The sequence below is a fragment of the Lutra lutra genome, chromosome 3 (genome assembly GCF_902655055.1).
Source record: "Lutra lutra chromosome 3, mLutLut1.2, whole genome shotgun sequence".
NCBI classification, from domain to species: Eukaryota; Metazoa; Chordata; class Mammalia; order Carnivora; family Mustelidae; genus Lutra; species Lutra lutra.
Genome location: NC_062280.1, coordinates 121,253,813 through 121,275,512, shown reverse-complemented (window position 1 = coordinate 121,275,512; position 21,700 = coordinate 121,253,813). Strand labels below are relative to the sequence as shown.

The window sequence follows — 21,700 nt, the reverse complement described above, 5'->3', positions numbered from 1 at the left end:
ATTTGGAATCAATGTCATTTTTCTTCTTGAAATGCACTGTTACTTTCTTTTTTTTTTTTAAGATTTTATTTTTATTTATTTGTCAGAGAGAGAGAGAGGGAGAGAGAGCAAGCACAGGCAGACAGAATGGCAGGCAGAGGCAGAGGGAGAAGCAGGCTCCCTGATGAGCAAGGAGCCCGATGTGGGACTCCATCCCAGGATGCTGGGATCATGACCTGAGCCGAAGGCAGCTGCTTAACCAACTGAGCCACCCAGGCGTCCCGCACTGTTACTTTCTAATTTAAGTAGTTTATATCATGGTTTTCTTGTAGGACTCACCTCAAGCTACCTTACCTTCTAACGGTCTTTCACTTTCTGGCATTCTCTACTTCTACCACATCAACAAACTTCTGTTGAATTTCTGATGTTGTTCTGAAATGTATAGGATCACATTTTTCTTTAGCATCCTGTACCCCAGACTCCCCCTCCTCTGTCTTGCCGAGCCAGCTTCCCGCCCAGCTGCTGTCTTCCTTAGATCTCGTTGCTCCCCTGAGCTGGGTGCACCTTCCCTGACTCAGCTCTCACATCCTCTCCTCATACACCTGTTTGCTTTGACGGACTGCACCCTCAAATAATCATTCAGAAGTGGTGTTTGGGAAGTAGATCATCTGAGTCCTTTTATGTCTGAAAATATATCTATTCTGCTCCAAAACTGGTTAATAGTTTCATTTAGTATAAAATTTTAGGTTGAAATAATTTCAGACTAAACTTTGAAGTCCTTGCTCCATTGACATCTGTCATTAAGAGTTCCTGCAGAGAAATGTAATTCAAGTCTGATTTGCATTTCTGGTTTATATTGTGTAAGGTACGTTACTATTTAAAGATAACTGTTTATTTTTTGGTGAAATTAATATTATCCCTAGTTTATTTCCTATTGTATTCATCTGGCATTTCATATATCTGATTTGATCAAAGAGAAGGGAGCATCCATTTATAAAATGTAAATGTATTTGTTTTTATTGAAAAGTAAACATTGAGTGAGAATACTTATATTTCATGAATGTGTTTAAAATCTTTTACCCTGATCAAAAATTTCTGACCAAGAACTAGAGAGTAAATGATTTATGAAAAGGAATATATGTGATATAAAATAAATTGGAGGAAAAAAACCAGAACTGAAAAAGAGAATACCAGAAAACTATAGGTAGAGGAATAGATCAGTGCCCAGAGACACTGAAAAATACATCGGACATTGAAATTTGTGAGAATAGTCACTTACAAAAGAACACATTCTTTTTTTGAGAAGGGTCCTCCTAGTATAGTAACATTTCTAGATTCTCTCTGTCACTTCTCATTTCTTCTCAGGGAAAGTGGATTCATTCTTTTCATTGATGAGTTAGAAAAAGAAAGTGGTCGGTATGGTCCATTTTCTCTCTCTTCAGGGATGTTCATGCCTGGAGAGAGGACAGTTTTGACACTGGTCCTTCAGGCCCTAGGAAGGACCTGTGATCACCTAGAGCTGCCTGAGTGGCGGGTGAGCCCTTGCTGGGGTTGTAACATCAGCAAGCCCATTGTTGCTGCACTTCTAGAATACATTCTCCAATACATCTATAACAGAAATGACATTGAGACCTTCATTTGCCTCCTCCCTTTGTCTCTCAGTTGATTCAGAACTGGGGCAGTAAAAAGAGAAGTGATTTTTCTCAATCTTCTTAAACTAAAAAAAAAAAAATCAGCATTTAACAACCACGTATCTCTTCTGAGGAGCTACTACCTAGTCGGGGCTATTCTATATTAGTACTTAGACTTCTCTAACTCTTCTTCCTCCTTTTTGCAAAGCTAGTACCCTCCTAAGGTCCTCAAAGCATTCAGTGTAGACCAATCTGTCACTGCTTATTTACTTCCCTAAATCCTGTTTATTCTTTATTTGATCTTAAGTTTGGTGGCAGGGACTGAGTCTTCATACCTGTATTTCCTTAGCCTCTAGGTACTTATTAAATATCTGCTAAATGAAGGAATTTAACAGTTAAGCCACAATTTCTGTACTTACTAAGGTAGCTTTCTTTCTAGCTTGGAGGGCAGACAGCTAAATAATTACTCAATAATACGGTTAGCATAAGAGTGTAGATAGGAACCAAAGGCTATGGAAGCACCTAAAGGAAAAGTTAAGTGTATTTGAAAGAGATCTAGTGGTAGTTGATTCTCCTTCAGCAGAAATCATCACCACCTCAGCCTTTTGAAATTTCTCATATTTGTGAATGTTTCAAATGTATTCAAAATGTTGACATAATCGTGTGTGAACATAATTGTAAATGTATATGAGCCAACACATATTGAGGTGTGTACATGTCACTGACCTAAGTGCTCTGTGTTTTTATTGACTCACAAATAAGTTTTGAGACCATGAAGCAAAACCCTGAAACAGTTACAGTACTAGTGACTTTAGTTCAACCCCCTAAAGCCCCCCAGATTGGCTGTAGATACTTACAGCCTCTATGGCTTGACAGCTTGGCTGATGTCCTGTATTCTGTAGTCTGATTATGATTAACACTGTACAGCATTAATTTAAAATCTTCCCTACTTATTCTTTCCCTACAAATAATATAAACAAATGGCCCAAAATTCTAGGCTTTGGGATCAACTGAGTTTTAAATTCAGCTTTTTCACAAGTAATAGCTCGCATAATGTTAGGTAACTTAGTTATTTTCTTAATGGTCTGTTTTCTGCTATTAATGTTGGGGATAATATCAGCTCTCTGCTCAAGGCTAGTAAAATAATTAAATGTGATAATGTACAAAAGGCACTTGGCACAGAGTAAAACACATACAAGTGGCAGCTATTATTATAATTGTTTTTTAATGCTGTGAGTGAATTTTTCAAAACTAAATAAAATACATGAATCACGGATTAGGACGAATACAGCCTTTACAACAAACGTATTTTGGCTAACTCCATGGTATATCAAATATGATAAGAATATTCTGACTTGACACTATGCCTAATCATTAATGTGCTCAGCTAGTAACTAACTTTCCTAGGCAGACTACATGAGCGCACTTTCACACAATCAAACCAAATCATTATTATTATTTTCTTACAGTTTAGTTTTTGAGTATCCACATCTTTTGTCAACAATTTGCCTTGTAGGGGCGCCTGGGTGGCTCAGTGGGTTAAGCCGCTGCCTTCGGCTCAGGTCATGATCTCAGGGTCCTTGGATCGAGTCCCGCATCGGGCTCTCTGCTCAGCAGGGAGCCTGCTTCCCTCTCTCTCTCTCTCTCTCTGCCTGCCTTTCTGTCTACTTGTGATCTCTCTCTGTCAAATAAATAAATAAAATCTTTAAAAAAAAAAACAATTTGCCTTGTATATGATACATGCAGCTTAACAGTCTGGACTGACACACATGGTTACTTACAGTCTGAAAGTTAAAGATACTGGAGTTTCCATGAAGCTGAACTTGACATGCTTTTGACCATTGCTCTGCTTGTGTCCTCTTGAGAGTCCCTGAGCTCCTGACCCCCGACCTTCACCCTATCTACTGAAAAGTCTAAAAGTCTTATTATTTTAAAAACCTTCTTTCCACTGAACTTGTGACAGCTGGATGCTAGAGGTCTCATGACAACACAAACGCTGTGTCATGAGGTCATGAGGTGACAGCAAGATTCAATGCTGAGGCTCAGGAGAAAAGACAGTGATGAAGAGAAGGACCTTGGCAAATGAGATGTAACTGAAGATTTTGGCTGGGGTCCCTTGTGTTTACAACTTATAGGTGTGGGTATTTCAAAGTCATCTTGTTGCAAACTCAACATATTTCAATTACCCCTCCCACTTCTCCCCAAAACTTCTGTTCTCTTTCTTAGCTTAAAGGCACTGCCATTTGCCAGTTGGCCCTGCCAGAAACTTTCATAAGCTTAATGTAAATTATTTCAACTAATGTATGTTTTTGTCCCCCAATTAGCAAGTGATCAAAAAGTCCTTTTAAAAATTTATTTGGAAAAGGAAGTGCAACTAAAGGGAAAAAAATGAGGGATGCTGGCCTAAGCACAGCCTATTTATGACAAACTCCAGTTACCTACCATGAAAGAAATAAAGCTGTTTGATAATCAAGCATTAGATTCTGGATACTTTCAGCAACAAGAAGGAAATCTGACATCTCCACAATAGCACAAAATCTGGTTTCTCCACTATAGCACAAAAATGTCACTGGCTTACTAATATTTTAAAAAAAAATAAAAAATTTTTTTCATTTAAAAATGAGAGATTAAAAACTTAAAAATGTCAAAAATGAACATGTTGGTTCCAAAAAGTGTATAAGCACATGTTTTTTGTTTCTCAACCTCCACTAACTCTACTTCTAGGAATAACCCTTGGATTTTTTGTTCACCCCTACCTTGCTATCCGTCATATGTTTGGTCCATTCCCAGTATGAACTCACTCCTGACTTAGTCCAACCTGAGCAGACTGTGGCATTCTCTTGGCCAGAGCTTATTTTAGAATGACTCCATCCAAGCCAATCAGCCTCAATCAGAGCAATCCCACAACTTTTGTTTCAGTGGCTGACAAGACAGACTTTATTTTCTGTTTGACTTGAATCTGATAGTGATTCAAGCCTCGTTAGTGAGCAGCAAAGGTTGGAGCTGAGAGATGAAGTAAAATTCATGGTAATTTCAAGTCTGTAAATCGAGGCATGCCTAAATCAGCTCTAATCTTGTACTTTTTAGTTACATCAGCCAGTAAACTGCCTTCTTTCCATTCAAAACTGTAGAGTGGGTATTTGATCAATTGCAACATAAAAATCTAATGTAAGTTTTAATTAAACCAACGCAATAAAGAACTTGTCTTTTTTTAAAGTGGTACATAAACAATGAATCTTGGAACACTGAAAAAATAAAAAAAAAAGGAAAAAATAATTTTTGTGGGTGGTGGTCATGGTGTAGGAATTCACTCAGGTCCTCAGTGAGAGAATGAGGAGGTGATGGTACCAAGAGTAAAGTTTCAAAAAAATGAAGAGAGGTGATGAACACAAACTTGAACAGCTCCTTACCAACAGCTGGGAAACAGAACTGGGAAGCTGCAGAAATCCATACCTTCTGTGGTGGCATACATGAATGATGGGGTTACTCAGGGTTACCAAATGCTCTGGGGATGTCAAAAATGAGGACAGAGAAAGATAACTTGATTTGGCAAGAGAAGACCAGGCGGAAGATTTAAGATCATAGTTCTAAATTTAAAAAAAAAAAAAAAAAAAAAAGGAGGGGGCGCCTGGGTGGCTCAGTGGGTTAAAGCCTTTGCCTTCAGCTCAGGTCATGATCTCAGGGTCCTGGGATCGAGCCCCACATCAGGCTCTCTGTTCAGGAGGGAGCCTGCTTCCTCCTCTCTCTCTGCTTGCCTCTCTGCCTACTTGTGATCTCTGTCTGTCAAATAAATAAATACAATCTTTAAAAAAAAGGATAGGCTTAGTAATGATTCAAGGATACTTCCTGAAAAAGCCCCAACTTTCTCATATAATATTACCTCATCAAAGCTAAAAGTGATGATTTTAAGAACACCACTGTTTTTATGCCAGTAAGGAGTACCTCTGCAAATTAAACTATAATCTGGCACTAATGGTAATATGCATCCCAATTAAGAGCTATTAAAATGCAAAAAATGGGCATTGTAGATTTGGTAAGATATGGTAACAATGCAATGGAGTGAATGATAACAGCAGTTGTCTGCCATTCATGATGTATTTAAGTAGTATTCATCAAGGATTATCTCTGTCATACACTTGAGTTGCTTTTGTTGACTAGTTTTTATGTTTGCTAGAATAAATGAGAAATTCAGTTCTCATCATCTCAGTAATTGCCTAAGAAAAGTAATGGTGGGTGTATGGCAATGCTTCCTATTGTATATAGAGGTTGCTTAATGGAATTAATGACTGACTCTCTCTGAAACTGTTTTTCTGGAATGCTAAGTTGGTTTGTCTTATATGAATCAGTTATTTGCAAAGGCTACCAGGATCCTGCTGAAGCCACTTCTGCTGTTTTTGATCCAATGAGTACCAAATGGGTGCCAAACCCTGTTTCAGATGCTGAGGATAGCTGAGTACACAGGACAAAGGAGGTCTTACCTTTTCAGAGCTTATATTCTAGTTGAGAGCAAACAGCCAATCAATGTGAAAACAATAATCAAGAAAATTTCTCACCCTGGCAAGTTTATTAAGAAAGTAAGCATGGGGATGGGGAGAATATTTAAGTACATGGTCAGGACAGCCCTTTGTGGGATGACCTGAAGAATGAGAAAGAAGTTATCATGAAAAGACCAGGGCAAAGTGTGATATAGGTAGGGGATTGGTCTGTGTAATGGCCCTGGGGCAGGAATGATCTATGTTTAAGTGACACAAGCAAGGCCTAGGGGTGGGAACATGGTACATGGAACAGACCAGATAAGGCTGGAGAGAATGAGGCATGAAGAGCAGTGGTTCTCAGCTGTGACCACACATTAGCAGCGACCAGGAGGTATATAAAATAATACCATTGCTTAGGATCCTCTCCAGACATTCTGATGAATTTGCTGACAGAGGCCCTGCTCTAGGTATTTGTCAAGTTCCCTAGGCAGTTCTAATGGGTGGCCATGGTTGATAATCTCAGCTCCATAGTTCCCTCTAAGAGAAGACCTTATTCCAAACACTATATGTATTATCCATGAAATACTGCCCATTTCTTCTAACAAGCCCCTTCCATAGAGCTGTCACTCTTTCCTTCTCCTTTCTGCTCCCTGCCCAGCTACTTTCAGGAGGTCTGTGCCAGGATGGGATATGTTTTGGTCTAACTGGAATTTTCTTCATAACCCAAAGTATTTGTGTTTGTCCAGTTTTCACATCTGTTTATTTGGTTTCTTTCTCTCCTCTCCTTTCATTTTCTCTCCTCCACTTCTCTTCCCTCCTTTCTCCTCCCTTTTCTTCCATCCCTCCTCCCTCCCTCCCTCTCTCTCTCTTTCTTTTTCACAATACAAGATCCATCCCAAGCTTAGCTTCAACAGTCAGCTTGCCTCCTGACATTTGACTTTTCTGAGTGACTCCATATCTGCCCACCTTTGCCTCTTGGCACAGACCTTGTGCAAGAGATGCCCGCTGTCAGCTCGTTCATTTCCTCCTCCCACTGTATGTGAGGTGTGCACACTGCACCATGCAGGACACACTCTTTACCTCTGAAACACACACAGTACTGCGTTTTCTGAGCCTACAGCTCTTACGGCCTCTCTCGCTAGTCTTTCAGACACATACCTGTTCAATCCCCACTCTTTTGGGTAACTTCCCACACGTTTTGTGGTTTGGGTTTTGGTTGTCTCCTAGTTTTGCTTAAAATAGAAACTGAATGAGTTTTTCACTCACTTTGCTGCTTTTGAATGATTTCAGGAGGAATCACTGTGGAAATACTACCCTCACATTGTCATCTTCAACGTGGAAGTCTGTTACCCACATGCCCCTTCACTGTAGGGTTAAGAGGGTTGTTAGTGACTTGTGAAAACTACTTGGAGGCACCACGGGTACCCTTCTGTGGATCCTCACTACTGAAAGAATTTTGGTCTCTCACACAATCTTAGATAGCCAAAGAAGAGGAAAATAGCAAATTCAGTTTCAGCAAAAACTTAAACAGAGCACAGAATTGAGGATGATTCCGTGGCCTTGGTTTGAGTCAGACTCTCAGGATTCCCTGTTCCTCTATAGATCTTATCCTACTTTCAGAGCTTATATTCTGGCAATGTGAGAGCTCTCTTTCGGAACATGATTCTGTTCAGTTCACCTTTATGCCCAGGAGTGTAACTGAAAGCTTAGTCATTTTTGACAGTTCGTTTCAACTCAATAGAATGAAGTAATTGCCTTAGGTTCCCAAAATGAGAATTTTCTTTTTCTTTTCTTTTTTTCCTTTTCTTTTCTTTCTTTCTTTTTTTCTTTTTTTGTATATTTGAAAGAAATAGTTAAGCTTTTTTTCACATTTATACTGGGTGCTGGGTGAACATAAAGTCTACTATTATTTGATAGATATGGCTGGTAAAATTTCACACATCCCTATGTCCCCAAGTGGCTGTGAGCTCATTCCCACTACATGTAGTGCAGACTCCTACTTCTCTCTCAGGACCACATTTGTTTCCTTTCTACTGAAACCATCACTGAAAACACCCCAATTATGTGGCCAGGAAACAGTCTTATTCTTTGGGCCATTTCTGAGCATCACATATTCTGATACAATGTTTAGGCTTTGTGCAAGAAACATTATTATTTAGCTACATTAGACTTAAGCATTTGCAAAGCATTCTTTGAACATAACAGATATATGATACACTTCTAAAAAATATATTCAGATTTGCAAACAAATTTATAGAATACAGCCAACTACTTGGATGCAAACGGTATGGTACACTGTGAGGAAGTAATACTAGGTCTTTTTCTTCCCACATCATAAATAATGCAAAAAAGTTTGACTTGTATGAAAAGACATACTCTTAGAAATGCTTTTAGGAAAAAAAAGTCATATAATTTTTGCATTTAAAAATATTTTACACAAACCTGGGTAATGGTGGATGGATAAACAAACTGATACATCCAGACAATGGAATATCATCCAGCAATAATAGGAAATGAGCTCTCAAGCCATTAGAAGATGTAGGGAAAACTTAAATGCCTACTATTAAGTGAAAAAAGCGAATATGACAAGGTTACATGCTTCCAATTATATGAAATCCTGCAAAACTATGAAGACAATAAAAAGATCACTGCTCCCCAGGAGTCTGCAGTCAGAAAGCACTGACTAGGTGGAACACAGGGAAATTTCAGGGCATGGAAACTATTCTTTATGGTGCTATAATGGGGGATACATGTCATTACACACTTGTCCAAACCTAGAGAATGTACAACACCAAGAATGAGCTCTGAAGCAAACTGTGAACTTTGGGAGATAACAGTGTTGTAACAACTGTAGGAGGGAATGTTGATAATGGGAAGGCTGTGGGGGGGTGGCAGGAGGAGTATGGGAAATCTCTCTACCTTCTTCTCAATTTTGCTGTGGGCCTAAAACTGCCTTCCTTCCCAAGTCTTTTAAAAATGTTATCTGTCATTGCTGGATGGGAGGTGAGTGGGGGGATGGGGTAACAGGGTGATGGGCATTAAGGAGGGCAGTTGATGTGATGAGCACTGGGTGTTAGAGGCAACTGATGAATTACCAGACTCTACATCTGAAACTAATGATGCTGGCTACTTGAATTTAAATTTAAAAAATATATAAAAATAAATTGATTAATTAAAATTTTTTTACCTTCATCCCCTACTATTTTGTTCCTTTTTAAAATACCAACATCTGGGGCGCCTGGGTGGCTCAGTGGGTTAAAGCCTCTGCCTTCAGCTCAGGTCATGATCCCGGAGTCCTGGGATCGAGCCCCATGTCGGGCTGTCTGCTCAGCGGGGAGCCTGCTTCCCTTCCTCTCTGTCTGCCTGCCTCTCTGCCTACTTGTGATCTCTCTCTCCGTCAAATAAAAAAAAAAAAATCTTTAAAATACCAACATCTGTACTTCAGAGTTAGCCCAAGAAATATCAGGTATTTACTGGCTGAATTTAGTAAATAACATAATTATTGATTTGAGGATAATGCTATAATATTCATTTTATGTTCTTTCATTGTTCAAAAACTATCTTAAATCATTTTTTGCCCCAATTTTTTTCACAATGAAATGGAGTAACTTGATTAAAATTGTTCAAACAAAACTATATCAAAACAAGCACAGGACAAGCTTGCTTTAAATAGCTCATAGGTAGGCTGGGAAGAATTAATTTTCTGTCTTTAATAAACCAGTCATATGTGTAGCCACCATCTCTCTCTAAAGGTTTTCCTTTTACATAAGCCTCAAACATGTATTAATCTTACGCTAATTCATAAATAGGGGAAGTCACCCATGGTGGGGGTGGTGGTCATGGAAATGTAATGGCCTGAAGAAGTTGAAGGCAAAAGCAGGAGGGGAGGAACTGAGCCAAGCTGCTTTGAAGAGGGAAGGATGGATGGGGGCATGGTTAAGGTTATGGCTGGGGAGAACAGGAAGTTGAGGCAGTGCATACCTGAGTGCCCCATCATCTCATTTGAGCAGGAGAGAGTTCATCTGCTAAGGATGGTAAAGACAGCAGATAAGGTCTGGAATGGCTTTCAGTGAGAAGGGAGAGGGAAAAGTGGAACATAAATGAAATCACAGCATGAGGCTAAGGGTCCTTCCAGCTGAGGCTGGAGGCTGTGAATGTTCAGCACTGGCAACTGAACACTTACAGGATTTTAAAAATATTTTTGGGATAAGAATAGGAAAATCACACTACAGGAGTGATCTGTGACAGGACTTTGCTCAGTGGATGGAGCAGATACATATGGACAGGTAGAAGATGATGATGCTGATCAGGTCAAGGAAGTTCTGGCCATCAGCATGGGTCCAGTGGTGTGGGAAGGCAGAAGTCAACAGGAGGAGGAGGCTGAAAGGCTGAGACAGAAATGGAGGGGTGGGGCCTGCCTAGGCTTCTTCATGATGTTTCCCATGTGCAGAGAAGTTCCAAGAGGTTACTGTGCTCAAACTTGAGAAGATGGAAAAAAATTAAGCCTAACTCCACAATAATTTGCTGAGCAACCCCAGATGATGGTAGATGCCAAGCTGCAGTCTAAGCATCATGGAAGCAGAGGCCACTGGACCCCAATTCAGGAAACTGGGAAGCCATGTAGAGCGAGGCTTTCATGGAACCTAGCACCCACTCGGATGGACATGGGAAAGGTGTTAACCTGGCTATGTGGGAGAATAAATGAAAACCAATGTTAACCAACCAGAGCAGGAATGGTTTGAAGTGAATAATGAAGCAGCCCATTTTGGACAGAGAAAGAATGTGGGGTGAGTGAACTATTGTATGGAGATACTTAGTCTACAGTTTGAAATTAGGGTTAGTGACCCATAAGAATTTTGCAGTGCTATGACTCAGACCATTGCTAATGAAATTCTGGCCTTTGAATTTTTTCCCTGTCTTTTCTGAATGCAGCAGATCAACTTTTAAAAATCCATTTGTTTAACGGGGGCAGGAGCTGACAAAGTAAGTCACATTTTGGATATAACATAGAACTCACGTCAAAAGGATATGCTATGGGGGCGCCTGGGTGGCTCAGTGGGTTAAGCCTCTGCCTTCGGCTCGGGTCGTGATCTCAGGTCCGGATTGAGCCCCGCGTCGGGCTCTCTGCTCGGCAGGGAGCCTGCTTCCTCCTCTCTCTCTCTCTCTCTGCCTACTTGTGATCTCTCTCTATCAAATAAATAAAAATCTTAAAAAAAAAAAAAAGGATATGCTATGGAAAATTTTCCACAGCCCCATTTCCCCCCCCTCCCCATTTTATTGAGGTGTAATTGGCAAATAAAAACTGTACATATTTAAGGTGTATAACTTGACTTTTGACATACACTGTGAAATGACCACCAGAGTCAAGCTAATAAGCACAATCATCGTCTCACATCGTTACTGTTTCTCCTTCCTTCCTTCCCTGGTCAGAACACTTAAATGTTATCATGTTAGCAAATTTCAAGTATACAATACAGTATGAGGTATCACCTCACACCTATTACAGTGGTATTCTCAAAAAAAGGCAGGAGAGGGGCGCCTGGGTGGCTCAGTGGGTTAAAGCCTTTGCCTTCTGCTCAGGTCATGATCCCGGTGTCCTGGGGTTGAGCCCCACATCGGGCTCTCTGCTCAGCAGAGAGCCTGCTTTCTCCTCTCTCTCTGCCTGCCTCTCTGCCTACTTGTGATCTCTGTCTGTCAAATAAATAATAAATAAAATCTTAAAAAAAAAAGGCAGGAGATAACAAGTATTGTCAAGGATGTGGAGACACTGGAACTTGTATACACTGTTGGTGAGAATGTAAAATGGTGCAGCCATTATGGAAAACAGTGTGGAGCTTCCTCACAAAGTTTAAAAATAGAACTATTACCTGATCCAGTAATTCCACTTCTGGGTATATATTCAAAGAAAATAAATTGGGATCTTGAAAAGATCTCTTCACTTCCATGTTCCCTGCAGCATTATTTATAATAGCCAAGATACAAAAACAATGTACGTGTCCATCAACACATGAATGCATAAAGAAAATGTGATATATGTATGCACTGTGCATTTTTTAGAGACTATTTTTTAGAGCAGTTTCAAGTTTATAACAAAACTGAGAGGGAAGTACAGAAATTCGCCATATTCGTCCTGTCCCCACGCATGCACAGCATCCTCCCTTACCAATCTATCTCACCAGAATGGTACATTTTTGTTAACAAAGATGAACCTACCCTGACACACTGTAATCACTGAAAGTGATTTTCCTTTCAGTAAACTGGAATTTTCTCTTGGTGTTGTATGTTCTATGGGTTTGGACACATGTGTAGTGATATAGAACTATCATTATAGTATAAGAGTATTTTCTTTTTTTGAAGTGAGCAAGAAGGGTTCCATTAGTTTTTTTTTTTTTCTTTCCAGCTTCATTGAGGTAGATTTAACATATAACACTGTAAAAGCTTAAGGTTTTCAATATGTTGATTTGATACACTTATATACTACAAAATTACCACCTTTTATTTTTTTGAAAAAATTATCTACAAATAACCAATATCTATGAGTTGGATAAACATCTTCCAACTGTTTAATGTGTAGCAAATAAAGGACAACATCACTTTTCAATATGTAGTTAATATTTTTAAAATAAGCAACACAGAAAAATCTTGAGCCCTTCCCCATATGAAAGTAAGAATACTTTATGAAACTACCTTAATGAAATTGTAAAATCTTTTGCCTGTACCATTTTACATGTCAAAAGAGGCAAACTTGATAAATTAATTTTTAAGTCCCCCCCTTATTTCCAATTTATATAAATCTTTCTTATCTTTTAAAGGAAAGTGACACTCTGATTCACCTCTATTGGTTATTGTATGTAGGAGCAAATTCATAAACCTACTGTGCAGATGACCATGGCTTACTGATGGGTACAACAATTACCATTTTAAAATATGGGTCACATATATGCATTTCTCTAATTTTTTTAAATTATGGGCTGTTGTAGCAGTTTTGTATAGTGATAACATTTAAGGATGATCTGTAATGTAATGTAATGTGTACAGCATATTCATGGTGATGCATATATTAAAATACTATTTTTTTAAAAAACAAATCTCACCATACTAATTTTTATGAATTAGAGGTAGTTTACAAACATTAACTTACTCAGTTTGAAGTTTCAGCTCCAGAGAAGAAAGCAATGTTTGTTTGTTTTTTTAAGTTTGTGAATTATATCATTGCCTGAAACAAGAAATGACTAAAGAAGGTAAAGAAGAAATAAATAAGGACTAATTCCTTCTTTCCTAAATCTTTTGAGTATGAAGGGATTAGTATTTTGTATAAAGTGATTTTTCAAAAGCAGTGTTTACGTAGCTATTGTGAAAATGAACAAACCTCATTCAAAATGCAATCAGAAGTCACGAGGGGTTAGCTCTCCTTCACTACTGCCCCTCACAGCCTATACAGTCCAGCAGGAGGGAGTCAATTTCCTCCCAGCCAATGAGGAGCTCCTACGATTTCAGTCACCTGCGGCCAATTAGAAGCCACTACTACTTCAAACTCTCATTTTCCTCCAAGGAACATTTGTTCAAAACCACCCTCCCACCTTCCTTCTTCCCTCTACAAAAGGATGTTTTTTCCTGTTCTCCAGACTTGCCTATAAGGTTCTCCATGATTTACGTGTCCCAAACTGAAATTTCCCTATTCCCAAGTAAACTAATTTGCTGCGTGGTAGCCTTTGTTGTTCAATTTTTAAGGTTGACCATATCAATCTGTGTTGAAAAATATGTCACAACTAAAGTTATTTCTTCATGACTGATTGCTTTCATTAGTATAGATCAGGGTTTGGTAAATGATGGCTGGTGTGTCAAGTTAAGACCTGTCAGCTGTTTTCCAAGTAGACTGTTCCTAAGCCACAGCCATGGCTACTTACTTATGTATGTCTATGGCTGTACCACTGCCCAGTTGTGTAGTTGTATAGTTGTGACAGAGATCTTATAACTCACAAAGCCCAAATATTTATCATCTGGCCCTTTGCCTACTCCTGATACATCTCATTGGAAATAGATTATGTTGTAGATATGCAAGTCATATTTTAGTTAGGTTTTACTATTTTCAAAATAAATTTATTGTCTTATTATCATTGTTAGTCCAAGAAGTGAATCTGATAATTATATTACATTTTTATATCCCCTTCACTGCCCCCTTGAAAAGTAAAAAAATCCCTGAAATCAACTGGTACTTACCTGAGTACCCGTTCTAATTACAAATTCATACTTAAGGGGTGCCTGGGTGGCTCAGTGGGTTAAAGCCTCTGCCTTCGGCTCAGGTCATGATCTCAGGGTCCTGGGATTGAGCCCCGCATTGGGCTCTCTGCTCGGCAGGGAGCCTGCTTCCCTCTCTCTCTCTCTGCCTATCTCTCTGCCTACTTGTGATCTCTGTCTGTCAAATAAATAAATAAAACCTTTAAAAAACAAAACAAAACACAAAACAAAACAAAAAAACAAATTCATACTTAAAGGTCGAGCTTCACGTCACAAGACAAAATATTCAAACCTCAATTTATTAGTTTTAAGCAACCAACTGCTCAAACTCTAATTACTAACAAAACTGTCCTGACTTCTATCCTTACTTTCCAACTAATATTTGGTAGAGATATTAATAAGTAAAAACAATTTAGTAATAAAGGTATAGATAGTCCAAGAATAAATAATCAATAGGTTAGATAACCAATTTAAATAATCCACAGACTACATAATTAACATAAATGAAGATTATCTTCATTGTAATGTAACCATTTAGCATCATTTAATACACTATTTAACTTTATTACTCATTTTAAAATTCCAGAATTTGGTTAAAATTTGGTTTATTTAAAATTTAGATAAGGAATATCATGGAGCTCTCTTATAATCTAGCTCAGTATAATATACAAAGTATTTTTTTAATTTATAATTATCTTTAAAAATAGTTACATAGGAAATGTTCCCTCCAAATAATGAAACATATCACACATATGGAGGTCTTCTAATATAAAGGACTGAGAAGACATGAGAGAACCCCATTTGTATCAATAAGACACAGTTCTACATAAAATGTAATACTTTTAAAAGTACATGGTCAGAATTACAGGAAAGAATGGAACATTCTTAAGGCTAGAAAAAAGGATGGAAATGAAAGCCAGAGATAACTGGGGAGTGACGCCACATATAGTAGGCAGGTTATTAGACCCACTTATGGGCCTAGAGACTGAGCCTGAATCTTAATGCCCAACAGAGATGGGAGAGTTGGTCCCTGTCCTGAGCAAGGCCAGAGCTCCCTCATAAAAAGAAAGTCCAAGAAGAGATCCCTCCCTCTCTAAGGCTGTGGATAGAAAGACAAACCACTTCATAGAAAGCAAAATCATAAGCTTAAATCAACCACAAGCCCGTACCATTTACAGGTGACAGTTTGTCCAAACTGATAACAAATATGTGCTGCTATAACCCCCAACCATCAAATTTACATAAAAGCAGCTTTGAGACCCATAAAACCCCTGGTATACCAGCAGATGCACAAGCAGAACCACTCCTAGGGACACTTTCACAACTGCTGCATTTGAGAGTCCTAAGAATAACACTCAGGGTAGATGAGCTCACACACAATAATTACAAATCACTCGAGCAATTAAACTATCATGAGGTGGAATGATGGAATCAGCAGTCCGAGAAGAAATGGAAGATGGAAATGAGAAGGGCCAAAATGCATGTAGTGAGAATTCAAGAAGGAGAAGGGGAGAAAAAAAGAGACAAGATTGAAGCAATTATCAAAGAGATGGTGACTTATACTTTTCCAGACTTGTACAAAGTGTTAGCTGGAAGAATTATACAGAACCCTGAGCAGAGTGTGATACTTCTTAAAGAAACACACACTGTGAGACAGTTACCTGGGGCTTGAGACAGGTCAAAAGAAGGGAAGGGGTGATCATTCTTTTACTATTCCATTTGGGTCGTTCTCACCATTCCCCACTTACATATGCCTCCAAGTTTGGATATTGGAAACAAAAGGGGGAAAAAAAAGGCAGAAAGGCAAAAAATGAGGCAATACTATATGATGATATGTGAAGGCTAACGGAACTGTTGCTTCAGGTAAGTATGAATAAAATGAAAGTCTTCATAAAATGGAAGTACCAGTGTACTAGTCACCATCCCACTATACACCACACATCTCAAGACTTGCTAATGGAATACTATGTTCATAAGATACTATTTTATCTATTTTATTGGCCTTCTGTATTTGCCTGATTTAGTAAAAAGTCAAGGAAAAATATTTAGTTAGAAAATGAAGACATCAAAGTTGCCTTCAAGAAGACAGAGTTTCCAAAGAATTCTGAGGTTTTTAAGGGCACCAAGGTTCCCGGTGCTCATGCTTTACACTAGTTAATGTTAACCTTAAATGTGATGGCCTTCTTTTTCCTTGATTCAAAGTATTCCTAGCAGTCATCATGTGGTGTGGTCATTTGAGCTATTTTGCATTCACAAGAAGAATGAGAGGCAGGATTAACCCAAGCAGTCTTCCTGGGTGCTGTACTGCTGTGCGAGGCGTGGGTTTGGTGTCAGGTCTGTGTTATTACTCAGTTCTGCGGAGCAATCAAGTTGGCAAATGATAGCCTCTCTGGGTCCAGTTTCCTTCTGTCTTAAGTCGGGCCCTCCTCACAGGGTTCTTGTGAAGATGGGTGAAAGGTAATGAACGCCAGCCATTCCAGGCTTAGTGTAGGAGGTCAGTCAATGGGCTGCACACAGCACTTTCCTTTTGAGAGAAAGTGCTAGAAGTCAGAGGGACAGCAGCAACCTCTCCAAGAAGGAAATTCTCTGGAGAATAATTTATTAGGTGTTTACCTCAAATAATTCTGGATTAAGGGGGATTAAAAGCAAATAGATTGAATCAAGAATCTTAAGGCAAAAGGATACAGAGGAGGAACCACGGCTCCCAAGAGTGGCCGTTGGTCAGGACAGTGTGGCCTAAAAGGACCTGGGAGGAAAACCAATGCAAACAGTCCTTTATATACAGAGGGCATCTGCACCTCAAGCCTTCGAAATGCTAGACAGCCTCAAGTATAATCTAACCCTCAGAAATCCATGTAAATAATCCAGTGAATCATGAAGACATTCTTTATAAAAACACAAATTTTATATAGTCCTTGCCTTTTTATACCTGGTTGCTACTTAGGCCTTTGTCTTCAATGCAAAATGATCTTAGTTAAGGTTTCCTATTTTTTAATCCCCCTTTTTTTATTCAGTTCACTTATTGTATGTTTTTTTTTGAAAAAGGAGTTTAGGAACAAATATGAAAGTCTACTAGACAAAATATCACAAGCACATTTCCATAAATTAATACCTGGCTCATGTTACTTTTCCAATTAAGTTTTCATTGTTTTATTATTAATGTAAGCATTAATGTCATCATACTTTATTATAATGGACTGACTCAAGGTTTTGTATGTGCAGCAACAGAGCCCACCTACATGCTGAGAATCTAATTTAGGTGACCTCAGCCAGGGGTCCAGAACTGGCTTCAAGAACATTTAACCTCTTGAAATCCAGTCCAAGTTGCAGATCTAGAACAATCACCAGGTTTTCAAAGGAATTCATGGCTGTAAAATAGTTAGGAAGCATTATTTTACTATCTCTTTCCTTTTCCTTCTGTCTCCTATACCAGCACAATTATTTCCCTCACAACTAACAAAATAATATGCTAAAAAGACAAGTTGTTATTTGTAGCTAATTTGTTTCCTAATTTAGAAGGTGTGTTCAGAAATTTATAAGCAAATACACTTCAAACAAGGGATACAATACAGATAACCCTGTATTGGTAACATTCACAACACACAACCAGTTGTGTTTACTTCACATAAATTCAACTGCAGAAGACATAATGTAATGGCATTTTTTGAAAAATCACAAAGCAACGCCACCTAAGTCTTTAGGAAATTAAGTATTTGGGTTAAGATACTATGATAATCATGTTCATATAAATCACTTTCTAACAGTACAATTCTAGAGAAAGAAATAAAATTAGCATTACCTTTTTGCTTACCTGTACCTATGTCCATAGATATCTGCCTATTTTCCCAAAGGGCATTAGGAATTCTTGCAGGACACAATAACAACTAAACATCAAAATGAGGGTCTGATGAATTTTAAAAGGTCATATGCAAGATAATGAAATGATGTTGATCAAAATGTAATACTGTACATATATATATATTGAGTATTATTATCCTCATTAACACTCAGAGAGGTATTTTAATTGTTTAAAAAAGCAAATTATTTGTTAAATGTCAAAGGTTCTTGATTTATTTTATAGTCTGTTTATGTATGTCTAATTTATTAAATGGATTGTTCATCACTATGTTTTTTTCAAGATTAAAGAAATATATCCTAGATTATAATTGTTATACAGGACAACTTTTCTATATTTGTAACCCCACAGTGGAGGTATACATGCATTAATGATTTAGGTGTAATATCTACTGAATATTGTGCCTAATGATTCAGTAACAACAAATATTAAATATTGAAGGAGCATAAGGACTTTGGCAAAGCAAGGTATTTGAAAACATGATTCAATAACTTTAAAAGTTTACTATATGATATTTTTACACATGTGGAGTGAATGTCAGTTTGCTAATCACTTTGGAAGCACTTTTTCTAAAAGGAAGTTCACATACCAGAGACACTGAACCTTTTGGTAAAATATTCCATCACCCAAAGTTAAGAGATCAGCTTATATATATTTTTGAATAATATTGTAAAATCTGTTTTTCAGGGTTTTTTTTTTTTTGCTTGCTCATATTAAACGAAGAAAAGTACAAGAAGAGTCATAAAAAAAGATCTGCTTTAAAAGAAAAATAAACACAATTCCATGGCTTTACAAACAGATTTACCTGTTTTAAAGAACACTTGGCAGCATTTATACAAAAATACCACACATAAATAGAGTGTAATCACTAAAAATCTACTTGTACAACATTTGGTATCATTTGATGAGTTGTTATTTCGCTGAAAAAATTGTATGTGATTGTACTACTACTTAAAAACATCAGACCATCCAGTAGTGATTTAAAAATTATCAACTGCCTAACTCTGGTTTAACCGAATAACGTGCAAATAAATAATAAATACCAACCACGAGAACTATAGAGAGTAGTGGATATAAAGGGGGCGGGAGGATCAAGTTATAATTCCGCTGAAGACGGTGGGAGCCATCTGTGATTTGAAGGCTCTGTTTCCCCTCTAAAATGCCCAGGTAAACCCTGTGCAACTTTGCACTTCTTGGTGAAGCCACTATGCTCACTCAATGTCAAAGGAGAGACTAGTCAGCAATCCATGGCAAGGTTTTTGGCAAAATCAATTTACAGAAAACAAGTTCATTCTTATTTTCACTCTTATCCCCACACGCACCCCCCTCGCATGCCTGCCTCTCTCTGCCTCACCTCCCCCCGCCCCCGCCCCCGCAAGTTATTTAAGTGTTATGTCAGAGTGCAGATCAGCAAAGTTTTTCCGGCAAAGAGAGGCCGACTGTCTAAACTACCTTTCACACTTGTCCCAGAACCCTCGCAGACTGGCAGACGAGGAAGGCAAACGCTGTCCGGGGCAGAGAAGATGCAGAGGGAGAGGAAGCAGGGTGGGAAGTCAGGTTTGGGGTCTTGGGAAAAGGCTGCAGAGGATCCTAACAACGGGTTAGTTTAGGGGGCTGCAAGAGAAGGAAGGACACGGAAATCGGGGGAGCTGAGCACGAAGTGGCGGTCCGTAACCATTCTCCTTACCTGCTGTACTTCTTGGGGTCCCGGCGAGCAAACGGACACTGTATTTCCCCTCATTCCCGACGGGATGAGACCACTGTCTCCTCTCCGGACAGCGCGGGCCTCGGCTCCGTGCTCCTTCCTCGGCGACCGCAGCGACAACTCTGCTTCTGGGCGGGGGAGCCGCTCCCCCGAGCCGCGGGTGCCCACATCCCCGCCAGGGCTCCCGGTGCCACTGCCCCGGCGCGAGCGAGCGGAGGCGGAGGCCAGACGCCCCGGGGAGACTCGGCACCGCTACGGCAACGCCCCCGAGGAGCCCCGCGCGCGCGCGGGACAAGCCCCGAGCGCCCCCAGCGGGCCGCACACTCCCTCCGCGCGGGGCCAGCGTCCCCTTCCAGCCCATCACCGCGACCCCCGCCCCCAAGCCCCTGTGCCCCTCCCACAGCGGCCGGCGCCCCTGCGTGACTCCCCGTGTCCTTCGCGTCCCACCGTCCCGCGCCCCGCCAGCACCCCTGCGCCCCCATCGCCCTTCCAAGTCCAGGACGGCCAGTCCCGGCGGTTCAGTGGCGCCCACCGCGGCCTGCCCGCCCTCGCTCGCCCCTCACGGCCGCGCACGCGCACGGGTCGCTGAGCGGCACTCGTGGACGCCGGCTCGCAGCCCGCTCCTTCTGGGCTACCCGCGGGGGGCGCCTTCCATCTTTTCCCCTTCAGTCCACTGCGTCTGCCTAACGCATCCCGGGCTTGGAGCTCGGGGGAAGAACTAATTTTCCCACCGGGGCTCCCAGTCCCTTGCAGTTACAACAGTCTGCGCCTTCCTAATCTGAGGGGTTTAGGGCGTCCCTGTTGAGAGAATGGTTCCATTCACGGGACTCTAGTCTGGCTTCAGAAGCCGCGCGGTTTCCTCCTAGATCAAAGCAAGGGCCAGGTCCCGCCGCTAGGAGGCATCCCTCGGGATTTGCCGAAACTTGGCGGGGCAGATATGTTGCCAAACACAGGGAATCAGGCTCCCAAGTAGTAAGCGCCGATCCATTACTTTTAAGAAGCCTCTTTTACCCTGTTTTTTCTCAAGGCCTGCAGAGGTTCGCTCAACTGTGTTTATATGGCATATAGTTAACCTATTAGTGCTTGTGTATTTCAGTCATTCATTTTCTGGTTGACAGCACATGTACACTTGGACCCCCTCACCTACACAGGAAAGAGACTTTTTTTTAGCAGTTCTGTGTCTGGAGAATGGTACGGGCATCTGAGCATGCTGGGTGAGTGTGCTGGAGGTAAATTATCTCATCTAAAAGGATCATTTTGGTGTGTTTTATGATTTTTTTAGATGGAGATATGCTACTGTATTAGGAACCAAATGGAAACATAAAGATGCTGGAAAATTTACACATGTTTTCCATGTAATGAAATGGATAATTGCAAGGCAGAAATGTTTACAATGCTTAGATTATATTAAAGCACATTTTTTTTCAAAGGTAGAGATCAAAAGGAGATAAGTCAATTTCCCAGGGAAGTGTAATGAAAATCTTTGTTAGTTATTCTCTACCTAATATGTGATAGTGACAACCACTTCTTTCAAAAACTTTACTCTCACAAGGATAGTTAAGATTGACATAAGTTGAGATGTGCTTTTAAGTCTATATTAATCATTTTCTATTTCACATTTTCTATTTCTTTCTATTTTGTAATGAAAAGAACTGTAATTGTTGCTCTAGAAATTTCCCCATTATTTAACAAAGGTTTCAGTTTATATATTTGTGTCGAAGAATTCAAAAGTTATTAGTGCATTTTAATTGCCAAAAGTAACATGATCTGAGTCAGGACATCTCTTTTATTGGCATAGAAAGAAGTAACTGACAAT

At 39.7% G+C, this 21,700-nt stretch overlaps 1 protein-coding gene across 1 annotated transcript in view; it reads right to left on the bottom strand.

Moving 5' to 3' along the window:
• SGCG (sarcoglycan gamma) overlaps nucleotides 1-20,076 on the bottom strand; it is a 133,608-nt gene extending 113,532 nt beyond the window's left edge. Inside the window, exon 1 of the mRNA XM_047722914.1 lies at nucleotides 19,867-20,076. Within this exon, the coding sequence (XP_047578870.1) occupies nucleotides 19,867-19,920 (54 nt within the window). The 5' untranslated portion in view covers nucleotides 19,921-20,076. The remainder of the gene's footprint in view (nucleotides 1-19,866) is intronic.
• Between the last annotated feature and the right edge of the window lie 1,624 nt (nucleotides 20,077-21,700).